This window comes from Polypterus senegalus, chromosome 1, assembly GCF_016835505.1.
Source record: "Polypterus senegalus isolate Bchr_013 chromosome 1, ASM1683550v1, whole genome shotgun sequence".
In the NCBI taxonomy this organism is placed as follows: domain Eukaryota; kingdom Metazoa; phylum Chordata; class Cladistia; order Polypteriformes; family Polypteridae; genus Polypterus; species Polypterus senegalus.
This window is the reverse complement of record NC_053154.1, coordinates 326,366,079-326,391,237: the sequence shown is the minus strand read 5'-3', so window position 1 is coordinate 326,391,237 and position 25,159 is coordinate 326,366,079. Positions and strand designations below refer to the sequence as shown.

Below are 25,159 nucleotides of genomic sequence, written 5' to 3'. Positions count from 1 at the left end.
ACGTTACCATGACCATCTTTGCTCTACTTTAGTGTTAGAGCTTTACTGGATTAGAACTGACACTCTTTATAACTGATTTTTTTTTTTTTTTTAACCTATTATGTATTACTATATCTTTTCATTTTGACTGTGGCTCACAAAAGGTAGCAATGGGATGAATGGCATAATACATGTGATATTATTAATTCTTGTCATTTTCCATTGGCAGCATAGCTTTTAATGTTTTACCATTGTGTAACAAGTATATCAGATTAATTTAAACTTTAGTGTAAGGGATTGGCTCCAGCAGACCGCTGTGACCCTGTGTTAGGATATGGCGTGTTGGGCAGTGACTGACTGACTGTAACAAAGAGTGCAGCAATATTAGATATGCTATAAAAATCCTTTTACTGAAAAAAAAAATGTGGTAAGGAAAGACATTTAAATGCTGTTTGTCTTCAATGGATAGTTCAGGTTAATTGTTCATTTTTTTGTAATGAGCATATATTTGATTGATTTAAACGACAATTCAGCAAAGTCAGATGTAAAAAAAAAAAAAAAGCTGTCTTGGAACCTTTCTCTGAGATTTTTTTTGTATTGCTCATGAATTTCATGAAGTCTCAAATCATAACATTTACAGTAAGCTTCATGTTTAGACTGGTATGGAGCAGGCTGAGAGATGATGCTTTGTTGCCTCAATTACTGAGGTCGACTTGCTCTTTATTGGAACTGAAACCTGCTCAAATAAGCCCGGGATCTCTGTTAAAGAGAGCCTTACTCACTAAGGATGCTTTGTGCAATACCCCCAGGAAATCGTACCAGAGCGTTTGGTGCAGTGTGGCAGCAACTGTAAGTGTGATACTTTAGTATGTAAAAACAAGATGAATGCCAACTAGAAACCTGTAAGGTTGGTTAACCGAGACACTTAAACATTTTAGGTGAAATGAAACATGTGCCCACCTCCTTTTTCTTTAATATATCACCTTTGCAAAGCAAAAGTGATTAATAAATAGATGAATTTAGTAAAACTGAATAACCTGTTTTTTACACTGTAAACAAAAGCAAATAAAGCAACATGTTCAGGGATGCCTAGTGTGACAGCAGCTGGAATTTTACCATTGTTTTTTGTGGTTGAAAGTTGAACTTTATTAGGTATGTGTAGGTTGTGCATATAATATATAATTCCAGTAATTAATGCCTCCCTCAGCTCTAACCAGGAACTGGTTATGCATCTTTACTTTAGTGCCACACGTGTGCAGATAACGGGACGTTATTTAACAGAAATCACTGCATTGAGCAATTATGCAGTTTCTTCAGGCTTGCATTATCGTAACTCGGTCAGTGTGCAATAATCAATAATAAAAGTACACATTCCCAGTGACAGTAATGTGTGATATGCCTACATCATTTTGCAGAAGCGCTTTAAATGTATAGTGAATTTACTTTGAGATGCTTTTAAATCCGGTTAAGTCTGGTGCAGAGGTTTTTGTAGAAAAATCTATAAAAAGTCAATATTTTAAGTGGTATGTTAAAAATGTACCCTTTTGCGTCCTTAGCAATATTCAATTTACATGTTGTGTTCACTCTCGACTTGTCTTTACTTGCTAGTCAAGTGTTGTATTTATGAAAGGCTGAGGTGTGTAATGAAATGGAGAACAGAGAGGTTTTTTTTTTGGTTTTTTTTTTCTTGCGTTAACTTTAATTCTACAGACTGGTAAACACGGGCTTTCAGTTTTCTTCCAAATGTAAGCCATCAGATATATTTAGTCTTAATGGAGTTGCAATTTATGTCTTCTGGAAAAGGTGGGAAAGACATATCACTAAGCAAGAGATACCAGTACCTTTAGCACATGCCTGTTAAATAAGCTTTTTTTTAATTTAAATGTTAATATTTTTGGATGATGTCGATTTAAAAACTAGAAGGAGCATGAATTGAAAAAAGTCATTTAAATTATTAGGTGTTGCTTGCATTGAAAGTAACTCAAAGTAGTAAGAAAAAAATAGTGATATATAAATTTTGTCCTAAATTTGTTTATTTTTTTTTCCCCTCATATAAAGTTGTTTGACTAGTTAAGATATTTAACAAGAATGTGCTGAATATCAAAAATAAAATATTGCAATAATCTTTTACAAAGGCATCATCACAAATGTTATTACAAGTTAGCTGGATTTCAACCGTGTGAAAATGCATTTATTCTTTGAAGTGGGCAGTGGTTCATTTTTTTTCCCCCCTTTTATTAGCATTGACAGAAGAAGTGCATCTCCCCAGTGTCCAAAACCTAATGAGCCAGAACCTCCTGAGGGCACTGCCATGGCAGAGGATATGTCTGGTCGAGGTATTTTTATTTATTTATTTATTTTTAACTTGTGTTGTGCTCTGTTAAATGAATGCTTTGCTGTTAAACATTGTCTGTGGTTAACACAAACAGAAATTATGTTTTTAGATAGTCCGTCTTCGGAAATGCAAGATATTATGGGGGGAATAATAACAAGTGAAATGGTTGAAGAGGAGAAGAAGCTTATGAAGGAAGGTCAGAAGAAAGAACAAGCATTAATGGAAAAGGTATTGCCTAAATCTCCCGTATCTATTACAGAGTCTGCTTTTAATTTTTACTTTTTCAGATATTTATGATGACCTACTAGGCTAGAGACAATTTTGACAGAATGTGCTGAAATCAAGAAAACCAGCCTTGTGTGTGGCCCCTGTCAATTGCAAGGCATATACAGTATCTATACACTCTCCCATAGTTGCTCGTTATTGACCCCATGACTCTAGTGTTACAAAGCCAAGGTACACGACAAAATACAGCTTTCTTCCCTTTCTCTAAACTGTCATTTTAGTATTGTTTTATTTTGTGCCATTGTCGATTAGTAGTCTGAAAAGTTGTTTAAAATCATCCAAAATACATGATTACTGTTTGTGGAGCATTAAGCTAGAATTGGTCATCTTGTGTGTGGTTTCTTATTATTAACTTGCATAGTGCTTAGCTCATATCCCACATATTGTCAATGCTGTGTATTGTTAGCCATAAGCCAGAACATGCTAAGTACTTGGGCGTCCCTCCTACATCCCAACAGTGTGCAGTTTTGGGATAACTGACAACTCTAAATTGGATCTTTGAGTGATTGTACTCTGGGTTGGACTTGTTACCCTTTCACAATTGATTCCTGTTTGGCATCGGCTTCAGCACCAACAACCACGAACTGGACGATATATTGATGGAAATAACACTGCAGAAATAAATTGTGTGAACTTCAGAAATAATTTGGACTTTTTTTTTTTGCCTTTTCTAAAAACTCTCTAGATTTGTTTATTTGTAATTCAGCATTTCTGCGTACATTACAAAATAAAGCAATAACAAAGCAAAAACTGCACTCTCTTCATTCCTAGGCTCGTGCAGTTTGGGAAAAAGATGCTCACGACATGCGCTTCAGCAGACTGCAGTTTTTATTAGAGAAAAGCAACATCTATGCTAAATTTCTTTTGACCAAAATGGAGCAGCAGCAACTTGAGGTAAAATAATATACTTATATATATATATATATATATATATATATATTTTTTATTATTATTCTAAATTAGTATTTTTTATTTTTTTTATAGTTTGAATGTTTTGAAATTATCAAATCTTGGGTTGACTACCACTTGAGTTATAGATAATGGCATTCTCTTTGATAACTAGTCACACTACTCAAGCTAATGATTTTGAAGTGAGGTTATGCTTTTGGAAAGAAAAATAACTTTTGTGAGTACATTGCTATGTTTTTGCTAGCTCATGATTCTCATTCAGCTTTATTTGCCTATTTCATTTGTAGGAGCAAAAAAGAAAAGAAAAGTTAGAGAAGAAAGCTTCCTCTGTCAAGCAAGAAAACGTGGTATTAATTGGGGCACATTCTGTTTGTCATATTAGCTAAAATTGCATTTTAATAAAGTACAGAAACTTTAGTGTTGGTTTAAGAGTGCATATTACACAGTTTAATCATTTTTAGCCCCTTTAGGATTTAAGGGATGCCTTTCATTTGGTTTATACCTAAATTATTAATTCAGTAATCTGTTTAAAATATACTGGTGCTGAAATAAATGTTTGTGTTTGTGAATTTAATGCTGTCAGCATCCAGTAACTGGCTGTAGCTGATAAAAATAAGATGATTATTTGAAAGGAATGACTGCTTATGTCCTTAGTTACAACTGTAATTACAGAAAATCAATGGCATTTATTTGAATGTGTATATACTAAACTTTTATTTATTATATATATATATATATATATATATATATATATATATATATATATATATATATATATATATATACACACACACACACACACCTTTTTCACACAGACACTGAAGTGTTTAATTCTTAGTTAGAAAGCTACAGCCTAGTCCTTTAAAACTATTTATTGTATGGTTTAAATCCAGATGTTGTTGATTTTTTAAATTAGTTTCTTGCTAAGGTTGTGCAGAACATCCATTAAATATTCATTACAAAAATGAAAAGACCAAAGCTTCTGTATGTCAAGTTCTATCGTGTTTATGCAGTGTGGTGTGGTGGTAAGGCTTTGGACTTTAAATTCTGAGGCTGTGGGTTCACTGATACCGTGTGACCATCAGCAAACCACTTTACCTCACTGTGCTGAAATTGGGAAAACAAAAGAAATGTAACCAATTGTATGAAGTATCTTTGAATAATGGCTTCATTCATAAAATAAGTAGTAATTATGCAGAATTTAATACACAGTCATCCACAGTAACTCCTGTTAAGTTTGTTATTCTGGTAAGAAAAGTGGAACAAATCAAGATGTAGCACTAGGCCACCAGTGCATTTTCATTTTAGGCAAACAACAAATTTTCCCAGCCAAATAATAAAATGTGTTTAACATTTCATAAAGATTAAGTTGGTTAAGATTAAGATCACAATCTCTGGTTGGTTTCTCTTCCTTGAGATAAAAAGCAGGGTAGTTCTTATTCTTTATATTATATATTCAGCATGATTACTTTTTTATGTAACTGAAAAAATGTTAGAAGAGTGGAGGCAAACGTTCTTTCAAAATTGTTCTCTAACTTTTTTTTTTTCTTTTTCAGGGATTGAAAGCACAAGATAAAAATACAGGCAAAAAAGGTAAGCTGACAGTAGTGTACTAGACTTGCAGAATATTTTTGATGCTTTGTAGACTTGAGAAAATGAAGCCTATATTTAAATATGGAATTGTTTCATTACTCTTCTTAAGGATGATTTTAATAATAATGGCAGTCCAGTAAGTGAATGTGAAAGGTGCTGCATCTAAGAATACTTACTTGAATACCCTGCCCACAACATCCCAAAACATTTTATCAAAAGCTTCTTGTGTCATCTGCCCAATTTCCCATTGTAATATTTTTCCAGAATGGTGACCTCCTTGTCTTGAAAAGGAAAAGCTCATGTTTTTTATTCAAGCCTCCAGATTTTTTGAATCTTTGATAGGTTATGAAAAGAGCATAGATAACACAATACTAGCATACTTTGGCAAAGTGTTATGCCAAATCCTTTTCTTTAATTTATTAACAGTTGGTCAAAGGAAAAGAGGAAGGGAAGAAGATTACAAGATCTCAGATGTCATGTCTAAGGAGGTAAAGCATTTTTTGTTTTTGCTGAATGAATGGGTGTTATTAGAAAATTTTTTTTTAAAAAAAATGTAAGTGACTAGATATAAAGTTTAGTCTTGGTGGTTGAAGGCATTCTGCTCTACCTCATTGAAAACTAGATTCGCATGCTTAACTTTTTTTCTTTTTTTTTCCCTGCATTTAGGAAATCTTGAACAAAGCAAAAAAGAAAAAGGCAGAAACTGAGGTACATTTGTCAGAAATGTTGTTAACAAACTCAATTGTGTTTCTTATTACAGTAGAGAGTAGTCTATAGATGATTTGTATTCTTGCAGTATGGCATTCTCAAAGAAAACTTTTCATAGTCTCTATTGTGCTCAATATTTTGCTTGTATTACTCTGCATTTTTTTATTTGGCTTAAATTAGGAAATGAGCAGAGAAGATTTGTGTGACAAACATTTCCATGTAAAAAGACAATCAAGAATGGCCATATTAAAGCCTTTTTAAAATTCACATGAAGCAGAAGGTTTTCACTAGTCTCAACATTGCTCTACTTACTGATATGCACATTACTTTTTAGTCAACTGTATGATAAAACTTCAAATGAGGAACATCAGTGCTCTGTTAACCTTGAAAACCAGTTTATGTCAAATATGTTTAATGGCATACGTCCAAGCTGCTCTCAGTCTCTTGCTAGAGCTTTCTTTGTGCATCCTTTTTGTTTGTTCCAGCCCAATTACCTTGATTATCAATGGAATACTCTGAGCTAATAATTGTATAAAAAAAAGTATTTATATAAAATGTGTTTTGCCTCGTGGGTGGTAACTTGAGGTATATTGGTATGTTCAATAAAATAATTGATAGATTCTTTTAAAGGTAATGTCACAGTAAAAGATTTGTTTAAACCATAAAAATACATACAGTAGTTGCAGACATTTCTGTCTTCTTGAGGACTAGATTAAGTTTACATGTTTCTTGAAATATGATTTTACTTTTGACTGTCTCTTTTGCAGGAGGAGGAAGATAAACAACAGAAAACACTTCTAGCCGAAGATCTTGAAAAAATGAGTGATTCTACCTTTGAAATTAAAGACCGGTTGGCCCAGACTGTCCGTCACAACTCTCAACATCTCTTTCACCCAGACCGAAAAGTAGATGGCCAGCCTATCCCTTACCAGCAGCCCAAGATATTCACAGGGGGAGTCATGAGATGGTACCAGGTAGAGGGCATGGAATGGCTTAGGGTATGTATCTTCAGCATATTTGCTGTAATTGCCCCCAGCCCCATTAACCACTAAGTTTTTATTCATACAAAAAACCTAGCACCCCAGATGACTACATGGCATTTCTTGTGGCTTTGTGTAGGTCTATGTACAACCACTACCATCCAAATTCCACAGTACCTGCAACAGTGCCACACCGCATTACTCAGCACAGCTTACTGTTAAAGAGACCTATACATGCCATAGTGCTTACAAAAACAAAAAAGCTACCTTGCAGCTGTAAAAGTGAAGACTGAGTTTACGATAGTGAGGAAGTATGATAATGGATGATTGTCTAGTTGCAATGAATCTTGACAGCTTTTCCCAGTTTGCTTTTCTTGTAAAGCACCTCTATTTGTGTTAAATGAACAGGGCAATCCAGATTCATTCACAACAAATTAATCTAAGGGCAAGCCAGATTTACGCCATGGTCAAATTTAAACTAATGGTATATTGCTGTCAAGAAATTCAATGTGTGTCATTCATTGAGGTATGTAGTAAATTTTTGAAAACCATTTTTTATAATATATGTAATTTTTTTTTTTTTTAAAGAAATTTTACACAATGGGTGTTTTGAGTTTTGAAACCTCCCAGTCTAATTTCTCTGTCATTTGTTATGTTCAGTTAAGTAATGGATTTGTTTTAAATATTTTTGGTTTATTTGTACATCCTGCATTGAACAAGTCTCTTAATCATAAATTTATTTAAAACTATCCAAAAAAAATGTATATATTAGAGACTCTTTTGCGTCTTTTAGATGCTCTGGGAAAATGGTATCAATGGCATCTTGGCTGATGAGATGGGCCTGGGAAAAACTGTTCAGTGCATCGCCACTATCGCTATGATTGTGGAACGAGGGGTCCGAGGTCCATTCCTTGTAGTAGGCCCCTTGTCAACTCTGCCTAATTGGATGTCAGAGTTCAATCGGTTTACACCAGAGGTAAATTATATCACATTTATCCACTTGCATGCATTTGTACATTACTGTAATATGATGCCAGTAGCTGTTTAATTGTCCTACTTTTTAAAATTGCTGCACTTTTTTCTACTTTAGATCAGTGTAATTCTATATCACGGACATCCACAGGAGAGAGAGAAGGTTATTCGAAAGATTAAACAACAGCAAGGACCACTGCAGATGAACCCTGTAGTTATTACTTCTTATGAAATTGCAATGAAAGACCGGAGAAAGTTGCAGGTGAAAAATTGTATTTTCATTTTAACAGAATAAGTAGATCCTGGAGATTACTGTTGGCTTTCCCTGGTTTCCTGTGTCCCATTTATAATCTGGTTTTTGCCCAGAGGGGACTGGGTGGTCTCGTGGTCTGGAATCCCTACAGATTTTTTTTTTTTTTTCTCCAGCTTTTGGAGTTTTTTTTTTTTGTTTTTGTTTTTTCTGTCCACCCTGGCCATCAGACCTTACTTATTCTATGTTAATTAATGTTGACTTATGTTTATTTTTTATTGTGTCTTCTATTTTTCTATTCATTTTGTAAAGCACTTTGAGCTACATATTTTTGTATGAAAATGTGCTATATAAATAAATGTTGATTGATTGATTGACAACTGGGAGGTGGTGTAAAGAATGGGTTATTATGCAGTTGGATCTTAAACTTTAATTTTCTCCATTGAGCTAACACTGCACTAAATGTCTAGGCATGCCAAATTTAAAAGGAAGGTGACAGATTATTTTCTAGTTTTAAAATGTGCGATGGTTAAATCTGCCGTCTAAAATTGATGTTTAGTTGTGACATTTGATATGAAGTGTGAACGCTAGGTAGCACTGTTGCCCCTTTAAACCCAACAGATAGATACTCGGGACACCAGGTAAAAGCACTAAGAAGATCTTTAATTCTTTTTCTTCTATAAATGGTGCCTCCAAGTACCACAGCCACAATGAACAGGCAAGTAATTCAGAATTCTTTTCTCCTCCACACCTCCCAGCAAACTTTGTCCACTTCCACCCGACTGGCTTGCTTGCTGGGTTCACAGCAGTCCTTTATATAGTGTCCGACCCGGAAGTGCTTCTGTTCTTCTGTGACTTACCAGCACTTCCGGGTCAGATGGAGAACTCGCTTTTTCTTCATCCTGGAAGTACATCTGGATTTCCATGCTCGTGACTCACTAGTACTTCTGGGCTATGACGGAAGCATGACTCCCCAGGTCCTCCTGCAGTGCCTCCTGGTGGCACCCACAGTAGCCAGCAGGGCTATGAAGCTGAACTCCAAATCCCATAGTACCCTGTGGGAATCCAGGGCACCGATATGCTGCAGGGAAGTCCCCATTTAGCATCTTGGGGGAGGCAGTGTCTAAAAGTAGTCGCCTTCCCCCATCCTTCCTTTCCCGGCTAGGTCGAGCCACGGGCCATCCCTGATGGTAGATATTGTTAGAGGGTATCAATGAATGCTTTTGGCTGTTAACACTGGTTTTGTTTTGTTTAGCTTTTAGCCATTATCAAATTGTAAACCAGTATAGTGCAGCGTGTTCTTTTGAGAAAAAGTTAATAAAACTACCAGAATTTTGTTGTTGTTCGGTTGGTACTTGTAGTACGTGGTTGGGCGATGTAACTAGGGTAGGGCGATCTAGTTACACTCCTCACAAGTCAGTCTGCCAAGTGCCATCAGTCTGGAAGGTTGTGCTTGTGTTCAGTGAATTTTGTAAAAATAGTTTTGTGCAAGGGTCTTTTTTTTGTTTTTGTTTTTTTTTACAATGGCCGATTTATCGTGAGCAACACGCAGCAGTGAAATTTTGTTTTCTTCTTGAAAAAAGTGTTGCAGAAACTATTGTTGTTGAAACGGTATGACAACCCTGAACCAACCACCCTACTCACTGGATTTAGCTCCGTGTGATTTCTTTTTGTTCCCTCGGATGAAAAAAGATTTGAAAAGGAAGGCGTTTTGCTGACGTCGAAGAGGTAAAACAAGAAAAGACCACAGCATTAATGGGCATTACTTCAGACAAATTTAAATAATGTTTTGAACAATGGAACAAATGGTTAGATAAGTGTATTTTTGCCAATGGAGAGTACTTTGAGGGAGACTAATTGTAGTTTGTACAGAAAATTAAACACATTTTAAAAATATTTCCAGTTATTTTTGGGTCTCACTATATATATATATATATATATATATATAATTTTTTTTCTTCTTCAAAAACCATGCTTATATTAAGTTAAAAAGGAAAAAAAAAAAGTTTTTGAATGTTGATTGATGAAAAGCGCCCACAATTGTGTTTTTTTTTTTTTTTTGTTTTAACGAGTGTTGTTTGAGAGACTTTTTTTTTTTTTTTTTTTTTTAGTGCACTTTTTAACTTTTGATATAAGCATGCTTTTTAAAAAGTATTTTATATATTATTTTCAGTTTTTTAGTCTTGGGTTTGTTTTAGTTCTATCCGTTACTAGCGCCATCTATTGGTGAAATCTTTAACTATTCATATGAAAATTTCATTTCTTAATTAACATGGATTAATTAATTAGTGAAACTGATTATTGATTCGTGTATTGTCATCAGAAGTGAGTAAGTGTGCTGAATTTAAAGTCATTTGGACAATGGGAAGTGGGTTAAATATTAATTACAAGATTTGTACCAGACAACAAACAGGTGAAGTTAATATAAAGCATGGTAAAAAAGCAGGAAAACAAATGTGTTTCTGAAAAAGTAGCTTAGTTAAGTGTTCAAGACTGAGGAACTAAAGATTCCTACTTAAAAGTTGGAGCAATCCTTGATTTTTGTCTCTTCCGTGGAAGTTGCTGTTTCAACCATTTGTAGCGATTATTGTGTGCAAAGGTTGAGCTTGTCATCTCCAAAAGTGAAATAATGTCATATAATAGTCTACTGTGCCCAATTGTATTTGTCTTTTGGCATGGACTGCATTTTTAAAAAAAAAAAAAATTGTGAAACTACGCAGCAAAGTTTGTCTTGGTTCTCTTTCAGTTTTTGCATTGGAAGTACCTTATTGTCGATGAAGGACACAGAATTAAAAACATTAACTGCCGGCTGGTACAGGAGCTCAAGCAGTTCAACTCTGACAACAAGCTACTTCTGACTGGTACTCCACTGCAGAATAATCTGGCTGAGCTCTGGTCATTATTGAATTTCCTTTTGCCTGATGTTTTTGATGACTTGAAAAGGTAAGTCTTCCATAAAGTTGTATGTTACTTTTTCATGGACACTGGAAAACCAGTATCGGGATACCCACCTGTGTCCATGTGTGTTTTTATTAGATCCAAGACCACTAAAGGAGGTGTAATCTGTGCACTGATCATGCTAAATGTAAAGAAGAAAGTTTATATATTCAATATTAAAGCAGTCTTGTGTTGGCAGGTTAATACAGAAACCCAGCCACCTTTTGCAGCTTCATAGTTCTAGTCATGTATGCATTGCATTTTAGAATAATTTTAATTCGTTGTCAAATGACTGCACTTTGTATGGGGATCTAGTTTTAGGAAAAGCCTGACTGACAGTTAAATTGCAATGATGTATTCTTGGACTTTCTTCAGGCTTTTGATGGGATCAACTATAATATTTTATCAACTAATTGGATGTTACTTTATAATTTAATGGCAGGTAACTTTTTATATCAGGGTTTTCATGCTGTATTTGGCACCAGTGCACATTTTAAGCCTTATCCTCCTCTTTCTCTACCTCCTCCCCTAAAACAAACTGCAAATGTGTTCAGTTTATCAATCAAAAGCTAGTTTAGTATGTATTCCCCTCCCCTCCCAACCCCCACCTTTAAATAGAGCTCAAGGAATAATTTAATAACATCCTTAGATTTGATGTTGCAAAGTGTCCTTTATGGTTCAGTTACGGCTTTTGTTTATCATTTACAAGTTCCTGTAAAATAAAGAAAATACCTGAGTAAATCATCAAGCTATTAAAAAATGGGTGCTTTGTTAGAAGTGTGGTCATTGAGAACTGAGCACTTAAGATGATGTTTGACAAATTCATTATGTATTTGCTAACCATGATGCCAAGATTATTTCTTTGCATCAACTCTGCTAGAGGTTTTGGCTAGATCTTGGTGACAATGAGTTCTTGTCCTTGGAATGGCTTTACCCACACAAGTGGCGCAAAGGTAGCACTGCTGCCACACAGTATCACAGATCATGGGTTTGTGTCCTGGGTCCTCCTTGTATGGAGTTTGCAGAGCACTTCGAGTAGCGAGAGAAAAGTGCTGTATAAATGTGCCTTAAGTGGTCCATGTCATTGGCATTATTTTAAATAATACTGTCCCAAAAAGTGCAGGCTCCAGTCAGGCGTGGGTGTGCGTGAGTGCATCTTGCTGTGTGGTTAATTGAGGTGCTGGCTGATTGCTCCGCATGCACATGCAGAGGCGGATCAGTAAGGCACCTCCGTGGTGCTGCGGAGGAAGCTGCTCATCCACACCTGTGCCCAATTAGGTAGGCAATATAAGAGGAGCCTGCACAGTAGAGAATTGTCAGAGAAATAAAGAAAGAAAAGATGAAGGAAGGAATGAACTGAGGTTAATAGAGAAAGGAGAGAGAGCCCTGCTGAAGTAAATAAAGGAAGGCAGTCGGGGTGAGGAAGGGGAGCTTCTATTGAGCGATCACAAGGGAGTAGGAGTGGCCTGACATGCGGTGACTCCAGCATACGCCGAGGGACAGGCAGTGGGAGATGTGTGCAGCTCGCCGTGGCACCCCAAGGTTGCCAAGGACCTAGCAATGGGGTCCTGAGCCTAGATACTGTGTAATTGTTGACTGCACCTGCCGGTTGGGCATCTCATTTGTTGCCTGATCCCATAAGGGTTAAGATGAGGTGAAGGCAGCATTGAAGCTCATGGCTGTTTTTTAAAGGAACTGTATCTCTGATTTGTTTTATTCTCGTTTTGCTTTTTAACCTCCACAAGGAAACGGCCAGTTTTTATGGATTATTATTGTTTATGTAAGGCGCACTGCACTATTTTTATTTGAACACTGGTTTTTAAGTAAAGGCGCTATGTCATTTATGAACCTACCACTTGCTTATATGTGTGTCTGCGATCACCCGGGTCATCCTTGGTTATGTTATCAACAGTGGCGGGTTCAAGAGGCTCCTAAAGACAACGGGAAGTGTGGAGCCACCCAGACCATCACAAAATATAAAAAGTGTATCTTTCTTACAGAGTTTTTTGGCATTGGAGTCTGCAGAAAGAAATTAACTTTGGTAAATGTGTTCACTTGGAAGAGTCTCGTGCATTGTTTAGAAAATACATTGAACAGACAAACAGCCCAGATAGAAACCGTTAAATGATTCAAAGTCAATTGCTTTAAAATATATTGTGGATCAGCTGTGGTGTGTAAGCCTGTAATTAGACCTGTTAGTTAAGAGATTAAATGATCATTCAACAATCTTGGTAATGTTTATTGATTAAGATTTGTCGGTGGGTTATTTTTGCTTCCAATTTATTCATATACATTTCTAAACAAGGGCCTGGTCTTTTTAAACCTTCTCCCGCCAGGTTTCTCCCACACAGAACCTCAATTCCACTTGGTTGCAGCCACAACACAATACGGGGGAAATTACCTTGTAAACAGATTAAACTGATTGCATGACCAGAAATTGAAGGGCATGACACATTATATCATTCCATGACAATTTTCCAGCATATTTTAGGATTTCCAGTTTGCTGCATTCTGACCATCAATGTGCTGTCTGACGACACTGGTGGTGCTCAAAGGCTTTCCAGGTGTACACAGTCCAGCTGCAATTTTGCCCCATTTTCCATTCAGACGAGCCTCTGTTCTCTTTACACGGTCCAAAATACCCATATTCCTTATCCCTCGTGACTGCATTATATGCATTGTAACAAGATTGGACAGATCATTCTGTCCCCCTCTCCTCTGATTTCAACACTACCATTTGAAAGCCATTTCAAACTAAAATGTAATATTTTAGTATTCACTATATAGCATTGGCACTTAAACACTTTATTGTGCCAAATGTCCACTGGTGCCATTAGTACTCCCTTTCACACTTTAGTATTAATATTAGTTTAGTTTGCCTCTTAACAATTTATTAACAACCATGAAAAATGTCTGTCTCGTGCAAGATTTTCCTTTTGTTTTAATAGCTTTAAAATTGCCATTTTAAGAGCATGTTTTGTGTACTTAATACAGTATTTCTAATAATTTAAGTTAACCAGGACAGAATGCACTCTTGCCATTAACTATACGTAAAGCTCCTAGTGTAATTTATAAATGTGGGGCCAGCCCGGACACACACAGGTTCAAACACAACACCTGGTTTTTCTAATATATAAAGCAGAGTCTATGTATGCGTGTGTCTGCTTGTTTGTCCGCCATATAAAACTGCACTGGGCGTCCGATCGCCACCAAACTGGGCATGGGGCTCCTTTGTGACCAGGAGAAGGTCATGGGGTATGTTTGTTTCGGAAGAATGTTTGTGGTGAACTGCAGGGCACCTTTTCACCGATACAACATTCGGCACATGTCCCCGTACTTAAGATGGCTGCACGTTGCAACAAAACTTCACCGCGGCGCCATCTAGCGGCAGCTTTGGTCCCTGTGCGTCGCTCTTTACCCATGTTTCTTTAAATTGCCAAGAGATGGCGGTAGTATCCAATTATGAGAAGGCCGACTGCTTTGATTGGATGAAGGGGAACTGCTGTATCGATGTAAAATGAACGACCCAGTAAGCATGGCCGGCTGACACACCCACGTTTCCGCGAGTCACACTCCCACATGCACTGATAGTGCTGCATTTCATTCGCCAACATCCGTTATATAGCAGCACGTTTGAACAGGGACTCGCCTTAAAAAAAGACATCCTTCCCCGCCATTTTCTACACACGCAGCAGCGGTTGTATGTCACATCTCTCTGTAGTTACCATCGCCAACGTCCGTTAGATAGCAGCACGGTTCAACACAGATGCTCCTTACTGTGTAATACCACTCACCTTTGTGTCAAGACTCTCTATCCAAATATTATTGAAGCAATTCTTATGACAAGATGTTTTCATACCAAGAATACAGCTGATTCCGAATGATTTATCCTTTGATTTCAAACTGCTCCAATTTCCTGTTCATTTGGCTTTTGCTATGTCAATTAATAAGGCTCAACGGCAATCGCTACAAGTTGCAGGCATCGATTTTGAAAATCCATGCTTTTCACGTGGACAACTCTACGTGGCATGTTCTAGAGTATCCTCAGAATTTGTTCATTTTCTCACCACAAGGGAAAACAAAAAATATAGTGTATCCAAAGGCTCTAGAATGAGCACTTATATTACCTATTACAATAAAATGTGTATCAGAAAACTATTCTGTTTCTTTCATTTTGGAAATTCACCAGTTTTAGATTCCTGGGTAATGCCAGTTACTCCTGCTAAAATAAAGGGCACATATCACCAGCACCAAGATGCGACGCGATAGTCCCTTCTGTGCCGCCAGTCTTGTTCAGACTTTGTCCTCTACCTCCCGGGGATTGGCCCCTTTTTATAACCCGGAAGGACTAGAGGTACCCAACGACCTTCTTCCGGCCACAAGGCCCTGGAAAAGTCCATGCGCCCCCTGGTGGTGACCATGGGTTCCAGCGGGGTTGAGCTCCCATGCTCATGACCCGTGGCCCAGCTGGAAACCAAGGTGGCTGCCCTTTGTCAGCCTGGGGGAGAAACTGTCCTGAAAATAAACTCTCTCCCTCCCCAGTCCGGTAAGGGTTCTGGCCGCCCGCCACACAAGTTGTAATTTTCAGCTAAACCATCAAGCCGATTAACTGTTGTAGTATTCGCCTAAATAATTCATTACCTAAATATATATTGAAACCTTACTGTAAGTGCACTTTTGTGGTTGGTTTAGATCCTGGGACCCTAGCAGTTTCCATCTATCAGGTTTTTCTGAAATAAGAAATGTAAAAATCTAAACCTGTTAGCCTGACTCATTGCAGCCCTTTTCATTGAAGCATGATGTTTTTCTTGTTAATGAAGTGAAAACAATAGTGTTCAGTGTGAACTGTTAACATTTAAACTTCACATTTATGTAACTAAAATTGTATTACACAAAATTATTTAAAAAAACAAAACACAAGCAATGTATTCCAGTTTCTAAACCTTTTGGCTGCTGCTGGGTATTTGATCGATCTGTTTATTATGATAATGTTCATAAATGTGACTTTAATATATTGGAGGCCTGGCACAGTCTAGCTTCAGTTTTGGCAGAACTACACTGACACTGTACCAAGTTTGGCTTCCATGTTGGCTGCAAATTTTAAATTTGGTCTTCTGATATTTGTCACCTTTAATAACTTCTCTACTTTATATTTTGAACACTTCTACATTAAAATAATTATTGTGAAGATTCTTTGGGATGGTGAGTGGATGTGGGAAGCACTCTTGTTTTTATTTTTTTTTAATTAATGTAATTAATAGGTGTTTCAATCCCAAGAATCTTGACATGTTAAGTCACTATTTTTAGGTTTCTTTTTGATCAACATATCAAAAATAAATGGAACTACATTCAGTACACTGGAATTCTGAGTGTAATTTATTGTACTTTTTATTATTTTGTAGCTTTGAGTCTTGGTTTGATATCAGCAGTGTCACTACTGACGCAGAAAACACCATTGCACAGGAACGCGAGCAGAACATCTTGCACATGCTTCATCAGGTGCGTTTTATTAACAATGTGTGTGTAAAATACCTGAAATAGAAGGAAGTGGGTGTTGAGTATTAAGTATAGGTCGTCTTTTTTTTCTTTAAGATTTTAACACCCTTTCTGCTGAGAAGGCTGAAATCTGATGTAACCCTAGAAGTTCCTCCAAAGCGTGAAGTGGTGGTTTTTGCTCCACTCACTCCAAAGCAGGAGAAATTCTACACTGCTGTTGTGAACAGAACCATTCAGAAGTTGCTTGGGGTGTCTGAGGTATGTTTTTTGTACACATTACACAGTAGAATTCCATTTTTACTTGCTTGTCTCTTAAAAATTAGTGACAGTACAGTAGTATAGTAAGTGAGAATGATACTAATGTATATATTTTTGATTTTTAACTTAATCATGTTTGATGTTAAAAAAAAAAAAAAGTACTGTTTTAGTGTAATTATGTATATTTAAAATTTATATGTATACCTAAAAATATCGTCATGGTCTAGAGGGGAGAAGAATGAAGGTCAGTAGGACCACCATGACAGAATACATGTGTGTAAATGAGAAGGAGGTTAGTGGAATGATGGTGAGGATGCAGGGAGTAGAGCTGGCGAAGGTGGATGAGTTTAAATACTTGGGATCAACAGTACAGAGTAATGGGGATTGTGGAAGAGAGGCGAAGAAGAGAGTGCAGGCAGGGTGGAATGGATGGAGAAGAGAGTCGGGAGTAATTTGTGACAGACTGGTATCAGCAAGAGTGAAAGGGAAGGTCTACAGGACGGTAGTGAGACCAGCTATGTTATATGTGCTGGAGACGGTGGCACTGACCAGAAAGCAGGAGACAGAGCTGGAGGTGGCAGAGTTGAAGATGTTAAGATTTGCATTGGGTGTGATGAGGATGGACAGGATTAGAAATGAGGACATTAGAGGGTCAGCTCAGGTTGGACGGTTGGGAGACAAACTCAGAGAGGCGAGATTGCGTTGGTTTGGACATGTGCAGAAGAGAGATGCTGGGTATATTGGGAGAAGGATGCTAAGGATAGAGCTGCCAGGGAAGAGGAAAAGAGGAAGGCCTAAGAGAAGGTTTATGGATGTGGTGAGAAAGGACATACAGGTGATGGGTGTAACAGAACGAGATGCGGAGGACAGAAAGATATGAAAGAAGATGATCTGCTGTGGCAACCTGTAACGGGAGCAGCCGAAAGAAGAAGATTGTAAACTGTTTGTTGTCAAATGACTAGGTTATTCAGAATTGCATTATTCTGCAAAATTCAAACTATTTTATAGGAGGCTAAGGTTCTACATTTCTTAGCAGGATAAAAATCCAACGGAAGTTACCAGTGTTGGTAGACCCAAACGACGCAGTGTGCGTGCTGTGGATTATTGTGAGCTCTATCAAGATTCTCCTCAGGACTTGGAGAAGCTAATTGCAAAACTGCAAAAAGAAGCCGATTATCAACAAAGGTTAGAATGGGCATAATTTATTTTTCTTTGGAATTTATGCTTAGAAAACTGAACAAAATTTAAATGATGATACTGTTTTTTTTGTTAATGTAATATGTTTGAGTATTGAGTGTTTTGTTTACTTGAAACCTAGCAGAATTAAAACCGTCAGGACTTACATAATCTTTGAACAAGAACTGTATTAATAATTTTTCCAGGGACCTCTCATTAAAACATTATGTAGGCAGGCAATTGAGTGATTACAGTAATCATAGGAATTTTGTCTTTTCATCATCTCTAGTAGGCCAGTGGTTAATGTTCAAGAACCACGGGATGCTGAGATCCACCTGAAAATGCAGAATGTCTTGATGTTGCTGAAGAGATGTTGTAATCATCCATATCTTATTGAATATCCCCTTGATCCAGTCACACAGGAGTTCAAGGTAATTATTGAAAATAATTTATTTGGATTGATAATACATCATAGTCTTCTGCTTCTTGATTGGTTTAGGATTCCCCCCTACCACCCCCCCACTCCCAGCTCTGCTCTCAAATACAGTCATATGAAAAAGATAGGGAACCCCTCTCAGCCTGCATAATAATTTACTCTCCTTTCAACAAAAAAGATAACAGTGGTATGTCTTTCTGAGTACTGGGGTATTTTCTGAACAAATATTTTTAGTGAATCAGTATTTAGTTGTATGAAATTAAATCAAATGTGAAGAACTGGCTGTGCACAAATGTGGGTCCCCTTGTAATTCTGCTGATTTGAATGCCTGTCACTGCTCAATGCTCATTATTTGGTTGGATTAGCTCGTTAAGCCTTAAACTTCATAGACAGGTGTGACCAATCATGAGTGGTAAAAGGTATTTAAGGTGGTCAATTGCAAATTGTGCGTCCCTTTGACTCTCCTCTGAAGAGTGACAGACAGCATGGGATCCTCAAAGCAACTCTCATAAGATCTGAAAACAAAGATTGTTCAGTCTCATGGTTTAGGGGAAGGCTACAAAAAACTATTTAAGAGGTTTAAACTGTTAGTTTCAACTGTAAGGAATGTAATCAGGAAATGGAAGGCCACAGGCACAGTTGCTGTTAAATCCAGCAGGTCTGGCAGGACAGGAGCAGCATGTGTGCAGGATTGTGAGAATGGTTACAGACAACCCACAGATCACCTCCAAAGACCTGCAAGAACATCTCACTGCAGATGGTGTATCTGTACATCGTTCTACAATTCAGCGCAATTTGCACAAAACTTCTGTATGGCAGGGTGATGAGAAAGAAGCCCTTTCTGCACTCCCGCCACAAACGGAGCCGCTTGGTGTATGCAAATGCTCATTTAGACAAGCCAGATTCATTTTGGAACAAAGTGCTTTGGACTGATGAGTCAAAAATTGAATTATTTGGTCATAACAAAAAGCACTTTGCATGGCCAGAAGAAGGACACCGCATTCCAAGAAAAACACCTGCTACCTACTATCAAATTTGGTGGAGGTTCCATCATGCTGTGTGGCTGTGTGACTAGTTCAGGGACTGGGGCCCTTGTTAAAGTCGAGGGTCAGATGAATTCAACCCAGTATCAACAAATTCTTCAGAATAATGTTCAAGCATCAGTCACAAAGTTGACATTATGCAGGGGTTGGATATTTCAGCAAGGCAATGACCCAAAACACAGCTCTAAATCTACAAAGACATTCATGCAGAGGGAGAAGTACAATGTTCTGGAATGGCCGTCACAGTCCTCTGACTTGAATATCATCGACAATCTATGGGATGATTTGAAGCAGGCTGTCCATGCTCGGCAGTCATCAAATTGAACTGAACTGGAGAGATTTTGTATGAAGAATAGTCAACAATACCTCCATCCAGAATCCAGGCACTCATCACAGGCTATAGGAGGACAGCATCTAGAGGCTGTTAGATTTGAAAAAGGAGGCTCAACTAAGTATTGATGTGATATCTCTGTTGGGGTGGCCACATTTATGCACCTGTCTAATTTTTTTATGATGCATATTGCATATTTTCTGTTGATCCAATAAACTTAATGTTTACTGCTGAAATAGTCATATATTAAAAGGAAGTTGCTACTTTGAAAGCTCACCCAGTGATAAACAAAAATTCAAAGAATTAAGAGTGGTTCCCAAACTTTTTCATATGACTGTACCAGTTTTGAAAGTGTGATTTAACTTTTTTGGCTGCTTTTGCTTTAAAAATACTGAAATATCTCTTTTGTTCATTTTAGGTAGATGAACAGCTTGTGCAGAATTCTGGGAAGTTTCTTGTACTTGACAGAATGTTACCTGAATTACGCAAAAGAGGACACAAGGTAAAATTCATTCTATCAGAAGGATTAGATAAAATGAATTTGAGCTGACCTTCAGATACCTTTTGGTATTCTGGTTATATTTAAAGTTTGAATAAATATGTTGTTTTAAAATGCAGTGTCATTTTGAAGGAAAATCTTTGTGAGACATTATTAAATATTGGAAATAAACATTGCAGCTAATGAAGGGTAGGTAAATGTAAAATGGCAGAATTTATCCATGTTCTGTACTTGAAGCTCAGTGTGCTACTTGTCTCAGTGATTCATTAACGGTAAATGAGCCCAATAGTCCTGTAGTTTTGGTGTTGACCTCCTTGTCTGCTGGCTTTACTGATCACCTGTACAGTTGGGTGTGCCGTTGTTCCCCTGTACAGTCCATTGTGAATTTTGCTTTATTTATGTTCCCTAACTTGGCCTCAAAATAAACCTAATCAGCTTTGAAGATTTAAAAGAATGTGTACTTTCTTAGTTAAAATCCAGTTGTGTATGTAGAGCCAAATAGCTTCTGGATATTTACTAGTCTTTCAAAAGATGTATTTTGTTGGGTTATTTAAATCAGTTCTTCTTTGAGTTTCTTCCTCAAAAATTCACCTAGTTCTCCCAGTTCTTAAGAACACATGTGTACTTTACTGCTTAAATAACACAAAGGAATAGTAATGTACAAAACAAGTTGCTCAATGCTGTTTATTATTTTTATCTTTAACAGAAACCCCTGCTATCTCAAGCCATAGGTATGTTGGCAGACACATGCATTTTCCTGTCGCTCCTTTTTAAATTGCATATATTTGTTTTGTTTGCATTTTTTAGGTCTTGATATTTTCTCAGATGACCTCAATTCTAGACATCCTGATGGATTACTGCTACCTAAGGGGCTTTCAGTATAGTCGGTTGGATGGATCAATGTCCTATTCTGAAAGAGAAGAAAATGTAGGCTTTTTTTTTTAACAATGCATCTTATTGTTAATATCCCATGTCTGGAAGGTCCTTTTAAGTCCATGCATTTTTAATTCTCTTATTCAGATGAGAAAGTTTAACTGTGACTCTGAAGTTTTTCTGTTCCTGTTGAGCACAAGGGCAGGGGGTCTTGGTATTAACTTGACTGCAGCCGACACTGTCATTATCTTTGATAGTGACTGGGTAAGTGCTGCCTAAATGAAGGCTTTTACCTAAACAAGACTAAATTGTACTTAATGTCCAAACTAGCATGGTTTCCTAGATCGTTTATTTATTTTTATTTTTTTAGAACCCTCAGGCTGACCTCCAGGCTCAAGACAGGTGTCACAGAATTGGTCAGACCAAACCCGTTATGGTTTACCGCTTGGTGACAGCCAATACAATTGACCAGAAGATTGTGGAGCGCGCAGCTGCTAAGAGAAAACTGGAAAAGATGGTCATTCATAAAAGTAAGAAGGGACTGTGCAGATGTGTCTGGAGTATGGACTATCCCAAATAAATTCACCAGGAAATTGAGTTGAGATAGAGGCTGAAAGGAGATGTGGGATGCAGTAATTTATAACCATGTTATATTTTTATTCTAGATAAGTTTAAAGGGGGCACAACTGGCTTGAATTCTTCTAAAAGCTGTCTAGCTCCAGATGAACTAATGGAGCTGCTGAAATCCAGAGATTATGACAGGTATTTCTACGGAATTTATCAGGGGGGATTTAATTTGCCTTGTGAAATCAGCTTTTAATTTATTCATCTTTTACTTCCACAGAGAGATCAAAGGCACGGGGAAAAATGTAATTAGTGATAAAGACTTGAAAGACCTACTAGATCGCAGTGACCTTATTGGTATGACATTAGTTTCTTCAATGTTTTTATGTATATGCATATACCAAGGTGCATTTTAAAAGGTTTCCAGATTTGTTTGGTTAGACCTTTTTGAGTTTGAAGTAGATTAAATTAGGATTTTGTCCACCATGATTAACAAACATTTCCCTAGTGTTTTAAATGAAAAGTGCTTTATGTAATTTGCCAGAGGTGTTTTTTTGCTGTATTCAGTCCAGCTCGGGGTCTCGGGAACTGTGGGAGTGTGAAAACTATAGGGGGCGTAGCAGCCAACGAACCCGACACAGACAGACAGACGCAGGAGGCACACTTTCAGAAGCACACCTGGTTTTATTTTATTTTCTTCCCATGTGGGAAACGTCTTCCCCGTCTCCCACAAGCACAACAGCACCGTCCAAAGAACAAACCACTGCACAATTTCCTTCTCTTCAGTTTTCTTCCTTGGCAAGCTTTGTCTCCCGACTCTTGCTCCCCAAGTAGTCTCTGCTGGCTCCTTTTATAGCCCACCCGGAAATGCTCCAGGTACTTGTTGACCTAATTCTGGCAGCTCTTCCGGGTGTCCCACAAGACGACACTTTGAGCCAAAAGATTTAACCACACCCGGGGCTGGAAATAAAAGACAAAGAGTAGATGACAAAGTAGAATGTCGTAAAGAATTCAAAAACGTTGGCGCACTACACATGCAGAGCAGGTTAGAGATAATGGAAATATGAAAATGCGAAAGTCTCAAAAAAACAGTAGTAAAGATCACATTAGCGCAAACAAACGGAAAATATTACTCGGGTAAAATAACGGAACAGCGAAAAGAGGTCGAAAATATTCTTTCGGATTATAATTCATGTTGCCATCAGGGAAAAGTAGAGTTGAAGAGCCGTATTCGCAAGAATTAAAAGATTTGTTGTTTGGTGAAAGTGAAATCCTGTGAGAGAAAATTTCAAGCCCCGCGAGACAAGCTCTTATGCAAAGAGATTTGGAAAAGTCCTGCCCACATCTAAAACATTTACAACCGCGCACACAGTTCAGTCATTTTTCATTTGTGTGAATGCTATTGTCAGACACAGTTCGTGTAGAGAGAAACAAACGATATTCACTCACGGGCAGTTTATACGTTACATTGTCGCGATGTAATTACAAACATAGAATCAAAATTCGAAGCGATATTGACGAAAAGGCAAAAGCAAAAAGGGATCAAATATATGGACATAGGTGATATGACAGAAGTATGTAGATATTGTTCGGATTTAAACTTTAAGATGGAGATTTGTAGACCATCTAATTTGTGTTGCCATCAGTAAAAAGTAGTGTTTTTTCAATATGAAGAGGCCTATCCGCGTGAATTAAAAGTTTTGTTGTTTGGTGAAAGTGAAATCCACATACGTGAAGTGGCTGGTCCGTAGCACAGGCCTTGGGGGGGTTGGCGAGCAAAGCGAGCAGGTGGCAAAGCCCCCTAGGTAGAAATAATGGAAAGAGAGACCGAGGAAAGCACATGCAGAAATACAAATATCTCCACCCCAGTCATTCATGGATTGGCAATAAGCGCTTGGCTACAAATTTTATACTTTTTATAAATGTAGAAGTTTTTACTGTTTAACTGTCTGTTTCCAGGACAAAGTGTGTCTGTATACTGTATGTTTGTGTAATGAGCATATTAAGGCATGATTGCTGATACTCACAAAATATAACACATGAGTTTGAGGACTGACTGGGAGTCATTTAAATGCAGCAGCACAATATCTATAATCTTTTCAGAGGTAATTTACTTAGCGTGTGTTTTGTGGTTTTTTTTTCTTTCCCCAGCTTTGAATTATTGTGGTGTTGAATAAAGTTGACTTACAGATTTTAAAGAAAGGCAGAGAACTAATGTTTGCACCATGAGAACTCTCTTGCATGTTTGTTGCGTTGTATCAAAATTATTTGGCTGAGTACTAGTGATGATAAGAATGTCTTTATAGAAATTGTTGGTGTTCTGAGATGTTGTTTTAAATAAAATGAAACAATTGTTGAGTTACTGTGTCTCAGAGCCGCTGCCAATACTGCAGTCAGTTGGTCTCTGAATTCTGAATCGCTGTTTGCTTCTGTACGTCCGGCATGATTTTTTTGTAATGAAAGTTGACCGTATTTTCAGATTTAAATATCTTTCACTTGCCATTTTCTTTTGCTGAATATGTGATTTGCTAACTTGGCTTGCCTTTAAATTTTGATTCTTTCCCCTCTAGACCAGATGAAGAAAAGGAGCAAGAAAGAGAAAAAGGGTCTTTTCAAAGTGCTTGAAAACACAGATGATGGTGACATTCAGCTGTCATGAAAAAAATAAAGCAACCAACTGGATGCGGAATTGCGTAGTGCTGCCTCTTACTCGTACTTCTGTACTGTTTTGGTAAAAGAAAATGACAATTAGAAATTCAGGAGGACCACAGAGGCCTCCTCTTCATTTCGAACTTCACTGACAAATTAGTTCTTAACTTTCAGAAACGTTATTTTTGCTTTGTTGCTTCCTTACCTGCTGATCACTTAGTTGGAGTATCCTCAGGGCCTTAAACTTGATAATAGGACCACATTCCATGAACAAGCAAGCATTTTTTTTCCACAAGAAAAGTTACATTTTATTGCCCTCGGAAAGGCTGTAATGTATATTTTGTAAAGTACCTGTTCTTGTTTTACATTTGTAAATTTTATATAAAAAATAGCTGCTAGATGTATGTACAGTTAAGGCACAAAAAGTTTTAAGTGGTAGACCTCTCTGTGGTGTCAGCACTTAGTTATCTTGTTGTTTAGATTTGTGCACAGCATTTCAGATTAATAAATGTTTACTTTTTGAAGTTTGTCTTTTTCATTTGAGTCAAAGTTCTGAGGTTGCCATTGTGGGATGGAGATGAAGGGCTGCTCTTGTATTCTTTATTGTTCCTGGTAGGTTGCCGATGTGGAAAACTCTGCTCTATCCCAGACGCTAAATGGCTGATGCTGGGTATCTTGCAGACCGCCGTTTCATGATTATCTGCTACTCTCTTCTTGTTCATTTTCTTCCCATTCCTATTTTTTTTATCTTCATGTTTTATGATTTTCCCGTGTTCTCAGTTTTTTCCTCCTGTTGACCCCAGAGTTTTTTGAGACCCTGGAGAAGCCCCAGTGCTTGATCTCATTCTCCTCTCTTCTTGGTTGTGCTTCCTTGTTGTAGTCACAG

The 25,159-nt window shown here is 37.4% G+C and overlaps 2 protein-coding genes across 6 annotated transcripts in view; one reads left to right on the top strand and one right to left on the bottom strand.

Annotated features, from left to right (window-relative positions):
* The window catches only part of hells (helicase, lymphoid specific), a 27,222-nt gene extending 2,425 nt beyond the window's left edge, over positions 1–24,797 (top strand). The window contains exons 2-23 of one of the 2 annotated variants that reach the window (XM_039737533.1): positions 2,221–2,315; positions 2,424–2,542; positions 3,371–3,493; positions 3,796–3,855; positions 5,065–5,101; positions 5,528–5,589; positions 5,768–5,809; positions 6,577–6,807; positions 7,583–7,765; positions 7,880–8,023; positions 10,758–10,954; positions 16,351–16,447; positions 16,541–16,702; positions 17,736–17,887; positions 18,168–18,309; positions 20,107–20,190; positions 20,995–21,114; positions 21,208–21,324; positions 21,431–21,590; positions 21,726–21,822; positions 21,905–21,981; positions 24,195–24,797. In XM_039737533.1, coding sequence (XP_039593467.1) covers positions 2,221–2,315; positions 2,424–2,542; positions 3,371–3,493; positions 3,796–3,855; positions 5,065–5,101; positions 5,528–5,589; positions 5,768–5,809; positions 6,577–6,807; positions 7,583–7,765; positions 7,880–8,023; positions 10,758–10,954; positions 16,351–16,447; positions 16,541–16,702; positions 17,736–17,887; positions 18,168–18,309; positions 20,107–20,190; positions 20,995–21,114; positions 21,208–21,324; positions 21,431–21,590; positions 21,726–21,822; positions 21,905–21,981; positions 24,195–24,283 — 2,590 coding nt within the window. In that variant the 3' untranslated portion in view covers positions 24,284–24,797. The remainder of the gene's footprint in view (positions 1–2,220; positions 2,316–2,423; positions 2,543–3,370; positions 3,494–3,795; positions 3,856–5,064; positions 5,102–5,527; positions 5,590–5,767; positions 5,810–6,576; positions 6,808–7,582; positions 7,766–7,879; positions 8,024–10,757; positions 10,955–16,350; positions 16,448–16,540; positions 16,703–17,735; positions 17,888–18,167; positions 18,310–20,106; positions 20,191–20,994; positions 21,115–21,207; positions 21,325–21,430; positions 21,591–21,725; positions 21,823–21,904; positions 21,982–24,194) is intronic. The other variant, XM_039737541.1, reaches the window with a different exon arrangement.
* si:ch211-250c4.5 (myosin-10) overlaps positions 24,789–25,159 on the bottom strand; it is a 52,524-nt gene continuing 52,153 nt past the window's right edge. For all 4 annotated transcript variants that reach the window (XM_039737556.1, XM_039737563.1, XM_039737549.1 and 1 more), the window contains one exon: positions 24,789–25,159. In XM_039737556.1, coding sequence (XP_039593490.1) covers positions 25,050–25,159 — 110 coding nt within the window. In that variant the 3' untranslated portion in view covers positions 24,789–25,049.